At 30.7% G+C, this 19,748-nt stretch overlaps 1 protein-coding gene across 1 annotated transcript; it reads right to left on the reverse strand.

Annotated features, from left to right (window-relative positions):
* Positions 1-10,192: 10,192 nt before the first annotated feature.
* LOC105948599 (putative 1-phosphatidylinositol-3-phosphate 5-kinase FAB1C) lies at positions 10,193-18,263 on the reverse strand. The gene is given in 12 exon segments (XM_012971817.2): positions 10,193-10,475; positions 10,477-10,617; positions 10,709-10,975; positions 11,472-12,809; positions 12,904-13,068; positions 13,203-13,329; positions 13,430-13,761; positions 13,843-14,334; positions 14,457-14,801; positions 14,890-15,043; positions 15,607-16,227; positions 16,886-18,263. Coding segments are annotated over 12 exon segments (4,461 nt in total). The 5' UTR covers positions 17,293-18,263; the 3' UTR covers positions 10,193-10,403.
* Between the last annotated feature and the right edge of the window lie 1,485 nt (positions 18,264-19,748).

Below are 19,748 nucleotides of genomic sequence, written 5' to 3' on the forward strand. Positions count from 1 at the left end.
GTACGAGAATTATGAGGAGAATTACACCATTGCCAAAAAAAAATTATCACTAATCAAAATTTACAAATTAGAAAAACAAGAACTAAAGGTTTTTCTTATACATTTATACATTAATACGAATTATTTTAATTTTAAGATATTAAGAATTGTCTCTTCAATTTAGCATCAATCTTATTTTGTTAATAAATGGCAAAACCAAGAATCATGATTACTTCATCTAAAAGAGTAAATTATTACTGATGAGAATCAATTTAGTATAATAGTATATAATAATATTACAACTAATCTAGGTAATTGAATTATAATTAATCTAAAAAATTGAATCTTACTAATGTAGGTAATATAATCATACTAGAATCATTTATTACAAAAGTTCTATAATATAAAATACTCTAACAGTGGAAATTTTCAAATGGCCGACAATGAGAATTGAACTCGAAAATTCTTATTTGTCCAAAATAATTATCTATATATAATATAAAAAGAGGATCTATGCCCTCAATGATTGACATGTGGCAAATGATGATGTCATTTGTTAAAATTGCTTAGTTGGAGTTCAATTGATTAGGTGGATTCTGCAATTGATTAGGTGGCATTTTTATTTATGGATGTTTTTAAGTTTTTTCCTATTTTACGTTTACACAATCATTTAATAATTACCACATGTATATATATTATTTCCAAAGTTAATATTTTATAAATTCGAAATAAAAAAATCTTATTTATATTTTCAGTATTTCAAAATATATTTATTCAAATAAATTCATGAAACTCAATTGTTTTACGAATATTCAAATAATTTTCATAAAAAAAATATTTTTTTAAATACTATAATATTAAAATAAAGGAAGATGTTGTTGTTTTTTTTTTTTTTAATTTTCAATATTTTAGAATATTCGAATATCCATTCCATTAAAAATAATAATAAAAAAATGTTTTAGTTTTTAATTGAAGTATTTAATAAATATACACTATTTTTTTATATAATTTTTGTTATACCATATTTCAAATTAAAAATAATTATATTATTTAATAAATATGCAATGCACGGTGGATTAATTCTAAATGCAGTAGTTGGTTGTATATTTGGAAAACACTATTTAATATATAATATGGTCTGAACTATAAAACGTTATGCATTATATTTATTAATTATTATTTCAAATAAAATATCAAATCACCAATATAAAGGAATCTTTAATATTCCAAGATTCCATCATATCATCTTTGATTGATTTAATTTATACTTTAATTCAAAATTGAATGGTAAAAAATAAAAATCGTATCTTCATATTTAATGTTTTTATATTGCAAGATTTTTTTCCACAAGTTATTATTTTTTTTTTGTGTTGTTTCCTTTATTTGTTTGATTTGATTTCATTTACTAATATATAAATCTTTTGAATTTTTAATTTTTCCATAGAATTAAGTTCATTTTCAATACTATATAAACCCCTCAATGTTCATTTCATTTTTTTCTACCATACTGAGGCAAATTTGAAAACATACATCCCACTTAAAATTTTAATATATGAAATTTATATTTTTTTATTATTAATTACCAAAAAAACGTACATATACTTAAAATTTGAATATATCACCTCCAATTGCCACTTGTCACATTCTTTTGTTTTATATGACATAATATATAATATTTTATTTATGGCATATATTTTGAGATCATATCTTTTTCTTCACGAATGATTTTGTATAATTAATAATGCCCACTAAATAAGCATAACTAATTCCCCAATTTTGGAAATGAATGATTTGATAATAAAAACATTGTATTGGTTTGATAACAATCATTACACGTAATTATATGTATTGGATTTTATTGTTTTACAATCAAAAGAAATTTTTATTAATTTTATTTAAATCATTACCAAAAATAATGTACATCAAATCAGCTAATTTGTATTCGATATCAAATTAATATTGAACTAATTTATGATATACCATAATTTGCTCAATCGTTTTTTTAAGACTATTACATTAAATGCATTTCATTAATGATATATTATTTACTTTTTAATGTACCAAAAATTATGTATAAATACTCCCAGGGCAAACCATTTCAACACACTCATACTATACATCCAACTTAATAGTCAAACAAAAACTTAGAAGACTCTACACATTTTATTTTATTTCGTAATTTATTTTAATAATATATTATTGTGTCTATTTACTGTATTTTTTTCTATTATATTATGTGTATGGGTTTTTATTTACGAAATATGTATTTTTGTCTGATTATTTAATTTTTTGTTTATCTTATTTTTTGTAGAAATGTGAATACCATTAACATGTGGGTAATATGTGGCGACGTCGATTGCAGAGTAGCATTGCGATTTTATATATCATATGTATGGTAGCTTCTTATCGACTACAAATTCTCATTTGTTATTTTTTATGGAATTCTAATGCTAAATTATTTTTATTGGATTCATATTCTCTCCATGTTTAGTTATTGATGTCTAATTTTGTTTATGGTATTAAATTACCTTTCTAATCGTTAATTATTTTTTAGCATTTCTACCTCTTTTTGAAGTGGAATACGATGATTTTCAAACAATGTCAAAATCATCATCTCAAGATTAGAATCGAATGGTAGTAAATCATGGTTTACTGTTGATAATTTAATTGTGACTAATAAATAAAAGCTTTTAATGCATCTACAATTAAGTAATATAATACTCCCTCTGTTCTATATTATATATTTCGTTTTGGGTGGTTTTGTGTATATTAAGATACTCAATAAATATGATAGATTATAAGTTTAAAATGCGATTACAAACAAAAATACAAAATTTAAAAAAAAATGCCAAAAAAAAAATCTCTGATTTGTTATAGATTATTAGTTAAAAAAAAGAGTGATTTACAAATAAAAATGCAAAATTTAAAATTATTAAATAAATAAATAAAAAACTAGCCAATATAGTGTGTGTGTGTGTGTGTGTGTGTATTGCTGCGTATTTTCTGATTTAGTGTTATTCTTCTCAAAGGATATATTGCTGTGTTTTTTTCTTAGTGTGATTAATCTAAAACAACATACCATATTTATTTCTTTTGAAATAGTTTTTATTAACATATCATATTGTTATTTTTTATAATAGTTGAACTAATGTCCATACATAGTTGTCAAATATTACAACCTTTTAATTGATTAATGTGTATTATCTATATTATAAAATATTATACAATATTGTATATTCAAATTTATAATTTTAAAGGGTTCCTTCTCTAATTTTAAAGTCTTGTGGCACATTGCACCTCCAAAAAAATATAATACCAATTTCCACCCTTCGAACACAATAAATCTTTCACAATACACCCCATAATTATTTTTTGGTACCGACATTAACATATTAGATTATTAGTAATAACTTGAGCATTAACAATAGCATATTAGGATTATCATTACCATTAACATTAGCACGTTAGAATTGACATTAGCATTAGCATTAGTCTATCAACTTTAGTATTAATTTGATCAGTTTTAGTATTAGTATTAGTATTAGTATTAGTATTAGTATTAGTATTAGTATTAATATTAGTATTAGTATTAGTATTAGTATTAGTATTAGTATTAGTATTAGTATTTGTATTAGTAATTGTATTAGTATTAATATTATTATTAGCATTAATATATTAGAATTGGTATCAGAATTAGCATTACGTATTAGTTTAAGTTTTAGTATTAATAATAGTGTTAATATCAGTACCAGTATCAATATCAGTAATATTAGCATTAGCATTAATATTATAATAATTATTATTATTATTAGTATTGGTACAAGTATTAGTATTAGTATAAGTGTTTGTATTAATAGCAATATGAGTATGAGTATATTATTAGTATTAGTATTTGTATTAGTTTAGTATTGGTATTAGTATTAGTATTAGTATTAGCATTAGCATTAAAATTAGTATTACTGTTGGTGTTAGTGTTAGTGTTAGTGTTAGTGTTAGTCTTAGTATCATGATTAATGTTAGTTTTTGTATTAGTATTAATATTTTTATTATTAGAGGTGGCGTGGTCAATTATATGTCATAATATCGAGAGTTAAGAGTAGATGTGGCATAAAGATATTCGTCAAGTCGGAATGGGGTGACTAATGTTACTAACAATGTTGTCTACCACAAGTTTTTCATCTAATATGAAGCTATACCACCAAAATTGGATATTGCGATTCAATAGCAAAATTGTTTTTAGTATTATTTATATATATAATTATGTTGCACGTGTTATATTTATTTGCAATTTATGCTAATCTTATTGTCAACTCTTATGAAGATTCTTTCATCATAGTAATTCAGTATAGGTTGTATTTATTTCTTACATTTTTAGGTGATTTATGTTTCAATAATGTATATCAATATTATGTTTCACTCATAATATTATCAATATTAGTATCAATATAATTAGCAATATAAAATTCAGTATGAGTTTGAGTATCAACACGATTATCAGTATTTGTTTCAGTAGTAGTATCAATATTAGTATAAGTATTAGTATGATTACAAGTGTATGAGTATCAGTGCCAGTTGTATCGGTATAAGTATTAGTATGATTACCAGTATTAGTATCAATATTAATATCAATAGCAGTAGCAGTATCAATACCAGTGTCGGTATTAGTATTAGTATTGGTATCGATATAAAAATGAGTATGATAATCAATATTAGTATCAATATTTGTATATGAATGAGTATTAGTATTAATGATATGTATGAGTATCAGTATTAGTATCACTATCTGTATCATTCTCAATATGAGTATGACTATGAGTATCAGTAAAAATGTTAGTATTACTATCGATATCATTATCAATATTAATATCACTATCAGTATAAGTAGTAGTATCAATATGGGTATATGTATTAGCATTAATATTAGTACCAGTATCAATATTATCGGTATCAGTTTGAGTATCGGCATCAATATAAGTATTAGTTTTAATATAAGTATGAGTATCCGTATGAGTTAAGTATGCTTATCAGTATTAACATTATTTTTAGTGGGTATACATATTGGTATCAGTATCAATATTATCGGTACCAGTTTGAGTATCGATATCAATATAAGTATTAGTATTCATATCACTATGAGTATACTTATGAGTATAAGTATCTGTATTAGTATCATTTTTAGTGGGGATATGTATCAGTATTAGTATTAGTATTAGTATTAGTATTAGTATTAGTATTAGTATTAGTATTAGTATTAGTATTAGTATTAGTATTAGTATTATTATTAGTATTAGTATTAGTATTAGTATTAGGATTAGTATTAGTATTAGTATTAATATTAGTATTAGTATTAGTATCAGTATCAGTATTATCGGTATCAGTTTGAGCATCCATATAAGTACAAGTATGCTTATTAGTGTGAGTATCGGTATCAACATTATCGGTATCAGTTTGAGTATCAATGTGAGTATCAGTATAAGTATTGGTATCAATATCAATATGAGTATCCGTATGAGTATAAGTATCCTTATCGGTATTAGTATCATTTTTAATAATAATATTAGTATCAGCCTTAGTATCACTATAAATAGCAATTTCAATATCAGTATCAATATTGGTGTCAGTATTAGTAACATTATCAGTATCAGTATTAGTATGAGTATCAATATGAGTATCAATATGAGTATGAGCATGGTTATCAGTATTAGTATCAGTAACAGTATCAATATTAACATCAATATCAATTTGAGTATCAGTATAAGTATAAGTATAAATATCAGTATGAGTATGAGTATCAATGTATCAGTATGCGTATCAATATTAGTATCAGTATGAGTATATGTATGATTATTAGTATTAGTATCAATATCAATAGCAATATCACTATCAATATCAGTATTAGTTTCAGTTCTAATATTAGTATCATTATTAGTATTAATATTAATATTAATATCAATATAAGTATGAGTATTAATATGAATGTATGTATCAATATTAATATTAGTATTAGTACAAGTATCAATATTAGTATTAGTATTAACATCAACATCATATCAGTATCAGTGTTAGTATGAGTATAAGTATATTGTATCAGTATTAGTATCATTATTAGTATCAGTAGTAGTATCAATATCAGTATAATTATCAATATTAATATTAGTAGTAGTATCAATATTAGTATCGGTGTGAATATCAGTATGAGTATTAGTAGGGCTGTGCATGGATCGGTTTTAACCACCAACCAACCCATTTTCGACCCACAATTTGTGATGGTTAATCAACCATCAACCGACCCATTTAAGTTGAGTCGATAATGTCAACCAACCCATGTATAGTTGGATCGATAATGGTTTCTAATATGCTAAAAAGTTGGTTAGTTGGTTAATATCGGCCAACCAACTTTATTCATTAATTTATTAGTTATTAATTTTAATTAAAATATTTAATACTTTTAATTTCAAATTTCTATTTTATATCACATTTATTAAATTGTCTAATATTGACCAAAATCCTAAAAGCAATAAATCTAACTAATTATCTAATTTGAACTATTTTAATTTTAAGACATATAGTCTAAATATTTGGACGATTATTATTTGTTGAACTATTTATGTTTAATTGCAATATATATGACCGTAATGTTTTGAATCTTTTATTTGAATATCGTTGAGCTAGTTGCATTTAATTTATAAAAGATATATCGTTGTAACAAGTAATAAAATATTAAAAAAAAAATTAAAAATATTTAGATGGATAACCCATCAACCAAACCACCAACCAACCCATTAAATTGGTTTTCAACCATCACCCAACCCATGTAAATTGGATCGATAACGGTTTCCAATATTTACCAAAGTTGGTTCGATGGGTTGGGTTGGTTTTATGACTGATTTTTAACCAAACCAACCAACGCACAGCCCTAAGTATTAGTATTAGTATTACTATTAGTATTAGTATAGTATTAGTATTTTTCCTTTTTGTTATCCAACCGGAATAGGCGACTAATATTACTTGCAATGTTGTTTACAAGGAAGTTTTTTAGGGAATATGAATGTACATCAAATGTTGTATATTGTGATTCAGATACACATTTATTATTTGTATTATTTATATGTATAACTATTGTCGTGTTAAGTTTATTTGTAGTTTATGCTGATTTTATTGTCGACTCCATTGAAGTTTTTTTTTTTTTTTTTTTTTCTAAATCAATGTAATTTGGTAATAATTGTATTTATTTCTTACACTTTCAGGTAATTTATGTTTCAGTAATGTGTATCACATATTGCATTTGAACAATGAAAAATGTGCATGTTACTCGCAAGGTATTGGATGAGTTATAGGCAATATCAATGCATGTGTTGTAATACACTACTTTGATAATTAAGTTTTCTGTTAAGGATCCGACTGTATGGGTCAGATAATGTATCTTATTTTCATTTCACAGTTTTTCGTATTTTATATTTTCTTTATCATTTATTTTGTTTATCTCGGTACTTCAATTAAATGACATTGATATTATTTAGAAAAAAAATAGATTATACCGTATTATATGTCAACTATTCAAGGTTTTCGTTCAATTATTTTATCTAAAAAATATTTTCATTTTTTATATTACCCCCATGCATCGCATTAAAATCCTCTTTTCATTCGCAAAGGTGTTTGATTTACATCATCGACGAGTTTTAGCCATTAAAAAAATTTGAACTTAGAATTGATCCCCGTGCATCGCACGGGTGAATTACTAGTTTAAACTAAAAGTTTAAATTATTAGTGATGTTGATCGATTGAATATTTATTAACTCTACAAATCACAACCATTGCATTGAAAGTCAGTTAATTTCAATAATTTGAAATTGACATAATTGATAAATTAATCAAATAAGTAAATAACATTTACAATCCTCTAAAAACAAATACATTTATATTCAATTGGAGCTAACTACTACCACCTATTTTACATCTAAACTATGTTCAAGTCAATTCATTTTCCTGATATATTTTGACTTCCCACTCCTCATATTTTAGTGTTCATATAATTAAAGCTATCTTTAAAATTTCACATATATAAAAAAAAAAAAACAAAAAACAATTAAAGAAGTAGTTAGTTAGTACAAGCATTATTATGTGTCATTAATTATTAGACACTTGTAATTCTCAAAGTCAATGTATTAATGTTTTGTAGTACTGTTATGTATCTACTTTTTGCTAATTTTTCTTTAAATTTTAAATTGATTTGGTCCAAGACAATTTCCACTGTACATGACAGCATAACATGTGACATTATTCCTGAAAATTTAGAATTTGGCCATATTACTAATTCTTTGAATTTTGCTAAGAAAATATCTTTGGACCACAATTTGAAAATTAATTATACTTCCAATGTAGTGCAAAGATTTGGGTTGGGGTTGGTTGGTTTCGACTTTCAATCCAGCAACCAACTCATTACTGACCACAATTCTAGACGGATTTTAATCTTTTAACGATCTATTAGATCGGGTCGAAAATTTTAACCAACTCATCTATATATTGATCGGTCAATCAACTATGTTACGAAAATTTTATTAAAAAAATTTAAAATAAAGGGTGTGGTTTTTTGAAGTGGTTATTGAAATTATCAAAATAAATAGTATTTTTAATTAAAGAATAAATATTACCAAAGAAAAGAAAAGTTAACACACCTCCTCCATTAGAATTTCAGAATGCGCATGTTTGGAATTAGTTTGAATTTCAAAATTATATTTTTTTGTGGAATTGCTAGTAATTATTTTTAACGGATGAATAATGATGGTGATGTGCCACTAAGGAGAATGTGCATATTTTTACTCCAAATTTTGGATATTTTCAAGTGAAATAGGTGGCGACCGGTAAACCAATCAACCGACCATTTCGGAACCAAATATTCGGTTGCCAACCATCAGCAGATCCACAAAGATTGGGTCGGCAATGATTTTCAAATTTGAGCAAAATTAGTTTGTTGGAGGAGTCGATTTTTAGGCCGGTAATTGACCGAACCAACTCAGTCCCAACCCTAGCCAGACTCACAAAATTTGTTCTCAAAATGAAATTAGTACTACTTTCATGAAATTTGCATATGCTAAACCACTAATTTAGTGCCATTTTTTTTTACAATAAGTAGCTAAACACGTCAAAATTATTGCACTATATATACCCAACAATCATAAATATATAATAACTCAATCATATTAGAGACATAGTTTTACTAGTAAGTAATTTATCATTTGAATGTACATTAAATTAAAAAAAAAAAAAAATCCTGGAGATTAAATTGTTACACTTCCACATTCAATCATATATATTCGATAACGATGTTTTATATGTCTCTCTTGCCTAATTAATTATAATTATCATATGGTCGTTGTAGATTGAAAAACAATGGCAATTCGGTAGAATTCGTCGTAATTAGTAATTAATTACATTAATTAATTAGGTCAGACTGAATAATACATCGACTGTGCAAGAGTATGAATGGCATGGCTTAAAATCTTGTATTCACATCTCATAAATGTATACAATATTACGCAGTGCTTCTTTTCCATGATTAGGTGAGAAATGCCTTCAACATTTTGAAACTATATATTTGACTTATTAAATACATAAAATAAAATAAAAGGACAAAAATTACATCATTTTTCAAATACTAAAGATGGACCCGCCTATTGCACTTGTTTAAGTACTTTTCTTTTTTCTTTTTTCTTTTTAATCTAAAGACAATTAAGTAATGTAGACTTATATAATATACTATCATTTTCCCCCATGCGATGCACGGAAATGTATACAAAATTATTAATACAAACCCATTCCAAAAAAATATATAAATTTAAGGTCATAATATGAAATTGATCATTAAATAAATGAAGCAAAGATGAATTAGAGAAAATAGACAGAAAAATAGGAGATGAAAATAACGATAACAAATAAAAAGGATGTAGTGATAGTTGATTACGACTGTGCTAGTCGAGATTTGGTGTGAAAGTAATTAGAAAAAAAGTCGCAGCAATATATATATATATATATATATATATATATATATATATATATATATATATATATATATATATATATATGTTGATTTTTCACGTACACATGTGCACGTACTTTAACAAGTAATAAAGTGGACTCGTGAGTCGGGATTTTTCTACTATATTAATACAACATAAATTAAAAACCTGCAAATTGAAATTAATATAAATGCCACTTTCAAGAGAGGAAGTTTCTTATTCTTATTATCATCATTCATACCAAAAAAACTAAAAATAAAATAATAATAATAATATTTGCAGGGCCTCTATTTACACTACTTTTGTACACCTCATTTATGGAGTCAATTAAAAAAAAAAAAAAAAAAGCATAAGGTTCTGTTTGCTAATTAGAAGACCATTGATCTGGTACTGTAAGAAAGTAAGTTGTCATTGCTTTCCTAAATCTTTTCTTGTACTGTTTGGGTGAAACAATAGTCGGAGAAGCATTCTTCGGTCCACCGAGTATTCCCGACGCTTTCACCCACGTCTCCAAATGCTTGTCCCATGTATATTGTCTCATAAAATCTATTATCCCGATCACCATTTCCTTTCTCTCTTCATCCACTCCCACTAGCAACGAGTAATCCATCACATCCACCGACTACCCAAAAACAAACACAAAGAAACGAGCATAAAAATCGTTCATTTTCTAAACCATGCATAATAATATTGATTAAAAAATTTTAGCTTACGGCTAAAAATGAGGTGTCATTCCAAACGGCTCGCTCGAGGATTCTCTTGGCTTTGCTTCCAAGGAAGATAGGATTCGTACGGAGTGTTTCCAATAGATTTGTGTCTAAGAGAACTTTGTTAGCACCCGTTGTGTCGGAATTGTAACGGGATCTTACGGACCCCTTTAGGTCGTACACTTTAGAAATGCTTCTTCCGAAGAAAAGATTCTCCATCACCATCAAATCCATCTTCACTTCCTTCCCGCCTCTCATGTGTTTCACCGTAACCTATACAATTCATCAAACACATCAAATTTTGAAGTTAATTATCGTAAAAAATTCATTTTGATTTTCGATTTTTCTGAAACCTTCTAAGATCAGAATTGGAATATATATGAGATTCCAATTTCCAATCCATATAGTTTCCTTAATTAATTCTGAATTTTTTTATTTACTTTCGAAAGTTACGATTATAATATCAATATTATTCTGTATTTTATATTTAAGGTGACTAAAAATTGGAATTTTTCGAATTTCGTCCGAAAATTTCTGATTTTGGAACTAATTTTTTTCATTCGATAGTCCAATTTCCAATTTTGTAGTTTGAACGGAATTGGTTTTACGCTTCCAAAAATAATCGGAATTTTTCACCCCTACTAATCATAAAAAGTGAATTTTTAGGGTGTTTTAGTTAATAAAATGAAAACACGGGTGCCCAATGGACTAAACCCTAAAATGTACAATCCCGAAAGAAGAAGAAGATAAAGAGTTGTGTTATTTGCACCTGATATATGCCAAGAACTTTTGCAAGTGAAGTCGGACTTCCCGAGCTAAGAGCATCCGTCAAATACTTAAAATATTCAGGTGCAAATTCTTCAAACGAGTCCAACTCCGTTTTCGTCACCTGTTTAATCACAAACCGTTCGTCGAACGACTTTGCGAAATAAACATTACTCTTGCCGCCTTGGGCGCTCCATCTCCTACAACGGCTCAACGAACGAATAAAATCCACTTCACCCGGACAACACTCCCCCCTAAGAGAATCGAATCTCTTCGCGTAATAACAAGTGACGGAAAATTTCACTTTCGTCGCTAAATTCGAAGATTCGTCCTCGAAAGAAATTCGAACATGAGGAGAACTATTACTACTGTGATCCGTAGCTTCTTCGGAGGTATAGCTTCTGGTGTAGTTTATGTAGTCCAAATCCATTGAACCAAATGAATGCCATGTCGAAAGATTAGAGGCTAGCGAATTCACCTTTCTGATAGGCCCGTTTGGCCGATCGGAAATCCAATCTTCGTATTTTTTGGAGCTAAGTGCGTAAGATATTATGCTGGTCGGCTCTTTATCGAAAACGGTGAGAACTACATCGTTTTGTGGGACCATCAATCTCGCTCCATCGGGCAAAAGAGAAGTCGCGGAAGAGATAAACGAAGAGGGAGAAAGGTTTAGCCTTTCGGATTCACGAAGCGATCCTTGAGAAAAAGTCCTCTGTACGTGCGCCACAGGATCCCTTACCATGGACCTGTAATCTCCCGAAGCGTGAAAAGATCGAAGGGTGGACAAGTAGAGAGACGAAGGTGGGAGCCCTTTGCTCATTCTTTCTTGGAGCCTCTGGGCAGAATCGAACGAATACACCCTAGTCGGCGCCATATTCGGTCTTGTATGACTTATTCGTGCGAACGAGGGCGGTGTTGTTGTTTCGGCGGGGTCAACGTTCGGTGGTGCCACGTCAGCACCGGACCATGCAGAATCTATCTTGTCCGAAAGGATCGATGCTGCCGACGGAAGCCGTTCCAACGGTGCGGTGTTTTCATCGACGTAGTTTTCGTTGGAGGAATAATCCTCTGGTTTCGCGTACTCGAAAATGCTATCTTCACTACCAAGGACGTCGGTGGTGGAATCTTTGAAATACGTGTCGGAATATTCCTTCGATCTAGCAAGAGAGGCAACGTCGTTGAGACTGGAGCTTCTCTTGAGGAGGGAGTCCAGCGAATATATTCGGCGATCCCAAACTTGTGAGCTTATTACAAGAGAGTGCCTTAAACGGTTAATTTCAAGAATGTCCAAGGCTGCTTGATCTTGTTCTCTGATATTTTCGTCGGCTATTTGGAGCATGTTCTGTCGAGAATATAAATCAAGAGGAAGTCAGATAATAAACTTACTAAAAATCATGAATTTTAATTATTAACTGTGCAATAATATTGTTACTTACTTGGTAATAACTCTTTTCTTCGAAAAGGATGTCGTCTAGCTCCAAAACATGTCGGTGTAATTCGCTTGCATCGGAAAATTCATCCATAGCGGATAAGCTTTTCGCTTTAAATTCCTCGAGAAAATCTGATATCTCTGCATGCAAATCTCTTGCTTTGCTTGAAAGCTAAGACAATGATGACACGAACGAGAGAAATTATTAGGATGGATGGTTTTTCAAAGATTTATTCCAAACGAAAAGAAAATTAGAAAAAAAAAAAAATCTTTTTTTTTTTATAATTTAATAAAATATATGAGAACCTCGTACGCTTCTCTTCTTATCCACATTTGTTCGCCAGTGCCACCGAATTCAAGAATCGACGGGGGCAAACGGACAGAAAGGACATTAATAGTAGAATATCTGAAGAAAGCAACCATACTGCCACAACTGTCGAAAAAAGAATAAAATCGTTATCTACAAAACCGAAAAAAAAAAAAAAGAAAAAACAATATAAAAATTGATTCAAGTGGAATACGGTGACACACACCCGTAAAATCTGAGGCAGTCCCTTTGAAGCGAATGGCCACAGCTGGCAACACGGTTGCCAGTCGAATGATTAGAAAAACTAAGTTCGAGAAATTTGCCGAAAGAAAGTCCCCATGCAGAATCGGACATAATAACTCTTCGATTGGCTTGTGGGACCCCCTCTATATATTCACACTTAAGGCATCTGTGCCACATCCATATTTTGCCATCCTGCTCGCCGGGAAGCTTAACCGACGGTAGTCTTTTTACGTTTATCGTAACATTCGCATGCTGGTGTGTGTAACACATCACATGGGCTTCAGCCGATTCCTTACACGAACGACATTGATTCGACTGCCCATACAAAATTTTCATCAGCATAAAAAAAAAAACAAAAAAAAAAAGATTGTAAAAATAGGTTAATTAGTTAGTTACCTGATTAAATAAATCGTCTCTGAGATATCTTCCGAGTGGCTTATCAGAAGGGCCGTAGAATTTTAACCGAATGAGGCGCGACCGCTCGCATACGGTTCCATTCGTCACGCAGTGGCTCGAGAAAGAGACTAATATGCTGTGTGGAGTATCGTCGAATTTTAACGGAGATTCTACTTCGTGATTTTGCGGTTCCGTCGCGTTTTTCAATGCTAAATTCTCGTCGCATGCCTCGTACAGCGCTTCTCTGTACGTAAATTCGTTCGGGGAAGAAATGTCTTCGTCTTCGTAATCGAGTTCGGATAGGGATTCGTTTAGTCCAAGATCCAACGCAAGATCGGTCGACGATTTGGTTGACGAGTATTTAGGAAGCGTGGCGCCCTCGTCCGAAAGAAACGAGGTCTCGAGCGATAAATGATACGCTGCAAAGACAGCATACTGGACCACCTGTTTCACCTTTTTGAGCTCCTCTCGACTCGAGCCCCGCAGTACAATCTACACAAATTTGTTTTTTTATCAAGGCACGGAAAATTATAAACACTACTGCAATCAATATACATAACACGACTCGAAAAAAATAAAAAATTATATTGCAGAGAGTTTAAAAGTAGAAGTACCGTGCAGCCTAAACGCCTTGGACAACCTTGGAAAAACATCAACGTTTTCGACGGTTTTTTGTTGAATTGATTTGGCGGCTCGTGTTCTTCCGAAACTTTCTCCAAGTGGAATAGCTCGCAGTGACCCAACCTTGCTGTCGATATATGATTGGTCGTTGGGGTTACACTAGCACCGCTACACCTAGCGATCCTTTCCAACAACGGTCTTTTAACATTTAGAACTAACGAGATTTCTTTTTCTAGGAGATGCTCTAACGCAAACGAAGACACACTTTTCTCCACGAGAAGTACATTTGGGCGATGGCCCTCTATCCTCGAAACTATCGTCTTCAGATAATCATTTTCCTGGTTCGTAAATCACGAGCGATGTTGGTGATCGTAATTGTGAGGAAAAAAGGAAATGAAAATAAATAAGAAAATTTAATATCGAAACCTGTTGTAGCAATGTCTCGAAAGATTCTAGCTGATTGGGAACTCTTTGGTATTCGAGTGCTCCTCCTAAGAGAAGTAGCCGAGCGTTTTTGTATTGGGACGTCATTCGTTTGTGTTTTATGTTCTTTGTACAAACTATTCCTTTTATAAGTTTGCTGCATAAGAGGAAACAAAAACTTACACTCTCGGATACACCAACAACAACAAGTAAAATAAACCAATATAGAAATAAATGTTTTCGATTTCTGAAATGCAAAATGTTGTTTCAATTTTACCGGTACCGTCTCATTTAATCACCAAATTAGCTGATTCAAGTTGGACTAGAAACCCAATTCAAAGGGCTATAATCTTGATGTTTTGAGTTTTCCCGAATTCGGACCGTAAAACGGTCAAAATCACGTTTGAATTAGATTTATTGTGGGTTTTAGGGCATGTTTGTTCATTCATGCATAACTTTCGCACTCGACATCCAATTTAGCTGATTCAAGATGGATTAGAAAACCAACTCAAAGGACTATAATTTGATCACTCTTTGAATTTTGCCAAATTCAGACCGTAAAGGGATCAAAGTCACATTTAAAATCGAAACACTAACGATAAACTAAAATTGAAACGAAATTAAGTAACTCCCATTCAAAGACGCAACAAAACAAAAAAAATCATCTTCGTATAAATAAGAAGATGAAAAAATAAATAAATAAACAAACATGATATTTACCTCTCCTTAGGAACTCCGGAAGCTACACATTTGACCTTCAAATAGTCACACGGATCCATGCTACCACCTCCACTCGTATCGGGCTTTACAAATTTTGCAGATTGCCATGCGATAGCTGTCACTATATCGAGCCAATCGTGGGCCCCGTTATCTTGGTCAGAAATTACACCCTGCCCTTGCAAAATCTGCGACACGAGAGCTCGAAAGTGACCCTCCACAGCACCTCTCCAAGGTTCCACGTCATCACGACTCTTCTGCTTATCCCTGTCTGAAAACAAGGCATCGTCAATACCGGCAGCACTAGGCAAGAACACGTCACCCGATTCTCCGACATCATCGTCCTCGTCAGCGTACGTGAACAATCCGTTTTCCACCTCATCGCTGATATCATCGGCCGGAGGAGGAAACCAGATCAGAGTACCGTTGGCTTCGAAATCCAATGTTTGTTGTGGAGGTGTCTCTTTATTACCGGCAGGGCTTTCTAAAACAGCCTGCTCGTTATCCAAAGTGTAAAATTCATTTTTAGCACTAATTGAATCTACGTCGGAATCGTCACGGAAGTATTCATATGGGGTGCTCAAGAAGTGACTCGTCGAATTCTCTCCCTCTTCTTCGTCGCTCCTACATTAACAATCGTGATAAAGATACAAATATATTAATAAAGAATTACTTCTTCAAAGACTCTCCCTCCATTACACTTTCATTGTCGTTTTTCACCTTTGACAAATTTTAAAAATCTCAGTAAATGTGGCTTTGTTTTAGAAATTCTTAGACTAAAATACCCTTGTCTACATAAGAAATGAGTTGCAATTACTAAGGCAGAAGAGAGTGTTGGAAAGAGTTAGTAAGGGTATAATTGGAAATTATGTAATTGATGCAGTATTGGATTTTTTTTAAAATGACAGATAATATGGAACAAAAACAATTATCTAAAGTGACAGAAAATATGGAACGAAGGGAGTATTTTCAATAATCGAAGAAACCAATTAATAAAACACTATTGGATTTTTTTTAAAATGACAGATAATATGGAACAAAAACAATTATCTAAAGTGACAGAAAATATGGAACGAAGGGAGTATTTTCAATAATCGAAGAAACCAATTAATAAAACACGAGCTCAAAATATCGCTTAATTTCAAGATCAACGAGAGAGACAATATCTACATGAAGAAAAACAATTCGAACGGTGCAATCGAGATATACATGTATCGTAACAACAAATAAAAAATTTCACCTAGTGGCATAATTGTAATAAACAAGACGGGATGATGGTCACCTGATTGTTGAGCAACGAAGCGACAGTGGAGAATCACCACTAAAACTCGGTGACGGAGGTTCCGGGCTTTGTCTAGGAGACTCGGAAGGATGGACTTTACCACTATTATATCTTTGACCGCTTTTACTCAGCGGACTCAGTTCGAAACAGAATTTGCAAGATTTGACCGTAAGAATCGACTCGTCAAAAGATGCAAGTGCTTGAATACAGTTCCTGCACAACAGACTTGCGCAGTTTTGACAGTGGTATTTGATGTCGGATTTTAACATGCTGCTCTTGCAATGGCAGCACGTGTTTTCCATCGTCTCAAATAAACGGAGTATCGAATCCGAATCACTATTACCACAAGGTATCAAAGATCTGACCTTCTGTATGAAATACAGAAGCGAAGAATCATACATTCCCATAAACCACCACCAATATTTTGCAACACATAACGGCCGAAAATCGATATAATTTACGCTACTTCTATCAAAACCCACAATAAAAATGGTGGGTTTATGATCCCTATAACCTTGGGGTAGTGTAATTTTTTTTATTATTTTTTTTATTTTTAATTTCCTTGTTCCCCTTAAAAATCAGAGGAGTATGTATGTATACCACCAAAGAAACAGAAGGAAACTTTACTTCCCAAGAATTCACAAAAATAAAATCCAGACGATATTTACAATTACACCCCCAATGTTGAATAATCAATGATGGAAAGATTGGAATGAATAATCAATCACACAACAGCAAACAGTAAAAAGGGTTGTTCTAAATTCTTGAAACAATTAAAAAAAACACCCTTCCAAATTAAAAACCCCTAAAAATTAGGTCAATCCAAGATTGGTTCTTTCTCTCACAAACGCAACACGAGATCCAGAGTTCACATCCAAAAACCCAGAAAACCTAGATCAAATTAGTTTCCCTATAATCAAACAGTAAAACCCAAATCAATTAAAAATGAAAAAAAAAAAAAAAAATTCCACCAGCAACAAGGTTAAAATCAAGAAAGCTCCTGAAATATAGAACCCAGATGAAAAGAATGGTGGGTTTGTTTCAGTTATGGAGTTTGGCTAAGGAAATATAATTTAAAGGATGAAGAGGATGAGAAAGAAGAGTAGGAAAAGAAAAAGCACAGAGAAATCTCTTTTTCTAGCAATGGCGGAAGCTCGAATCTCCATAACCATAATTTCTCTCTGTTTCTTCACCAACAACAATAAAAACTGCTGTTTCTCTCTCTTCCCCGGCAGCATACCTTTCACTACCTCTCCTCAACAACATTAAAATATTCATCTATATTCTCTCTCTCTCTCTCTCTCTCTCTCTCTCTCTCTCTCTCTCTCTCTCTCTCTCTCTCTCTCTCTCTCTCTCTCTCTCTCTCACGCACACACACACAGACTTTTTATTTTTTGGTGTATGTACATGCACATAAATACTTGTGTATAAAATCCGCCATCTTTTTTTCTTTATGGCAAATATACAGTGTGTTTCAAAACTTATCTTTCACAGGGATTTCATTATTTCATGTAATGAAAGTGAAATAATAGTACATGTATGTAATCTGATCCTTGTATTAGTTAGTGTCAATGCCTTTTCAAAATTAAAAAAAATAATAAATTAATTAATAAAATAAAATAAAAAGATTAGTGTCACTGCCTCTTCAGCTATTGGTCAGCATGGTGATTTATTTAATATTATTTCATTAATTAAATCTGATAATTGAATGTTTGGAGATGCTATTGGTCAGAAATAGTGTGTGATGAGAGGGGGTTAAAGTTAGATTTAGATTCCATAGACTATTTACTTAGTCAACCTTTTTGCATGCTAAAAGTCAATTGTCAAAATCAAAAATTAGGTGTGGAGGGTAATATCGTAATTTGTTGATTTTATATTTACTGAAACGCCTCGTAGTTTTGTTAGTGAATAAGTCTCTCACCTTCTGAAATGTTAAATACATCGTTGAATCTGCCCCCTTTTATTTTCAATTCAATTGACTCGAGTGATTTGAATCAATTGACTCGAAAGGAAGTGCGGATATAGAGAGTGACAGAGATAATTGAATCAGTTAACTTTTTTTTTTTTTTGAGAAAATTGAATCAGTTAACTTAACTGAGTGAAATCAATTGGCTCCTTATAAGGGTAAATTGACAAAATAACACCGCGAGAACTTAGCTCAAATTAAATCTAAATATTGGACTTTAGTCGGAACCTAAATTAGTGTTTGTCATGTTCTTAAAATAGCGACACTTGGTGAGGGATTTGTCACTAATTTTCTATAAAATAACATAACAATGATATCATTATTAAAACTCCTTAAATATAGAAATTATGCATGGTATTTTATTTTTAATAGACAAATATACTAGAATGCATAAATAATGATAGAAAAACCTAGTAACAAAATCCACAAATCCCCACTTGGGGAGTTGGAGTTATGTAATGCAAAGTTGAGTTATTAATTGTAAAAAAAAAAAAAAAAAAAAATCATATTGTAATTAATTGAGTTATTAAAAGTTGAACTCAATCGATTAATTGACAACTTTTACAGTTTACTTAATAATATATTTGAATGTGTGCATGCGGTTCGAATTGTTTCGATGAGTTGTAAAATTACGTTTTAAGACCTATACGAGAAAATAATAATAATAATAACAATATAAAATTGACAACTTATACTACAACCGCTTTAACAATTAGTGTTCAATTTGTGCATTGAATAATAAATTCAATTTTGTGAATAGTTTTCAAACTATGCCAGATGTGTAAGCAAATTTTGTTTTCTTCTATAAACTATTTGTAAGTGGAATCGAATTGAGAGGATGTTAGGCTAAACTATTAAAAAAACTTATAAGATATTTAACAGCTTATAAAATTTTAA

This window comes from Erythranthe guttata, chromosome 12, assembly GCF_056151865.1.
Source record: "Erythranthe guttata isolate IM_541 chromosome 12, IM_541, whole genome shotgun sequence".
Classification (NCBI taxonomy): domain Eukaryota; kingdom Viridiplantae; phylum Streptophyta; class Magnoliopsida; order Lamiales; family Phrymaceae; genus Erythranthe; species Erythranthe guttata.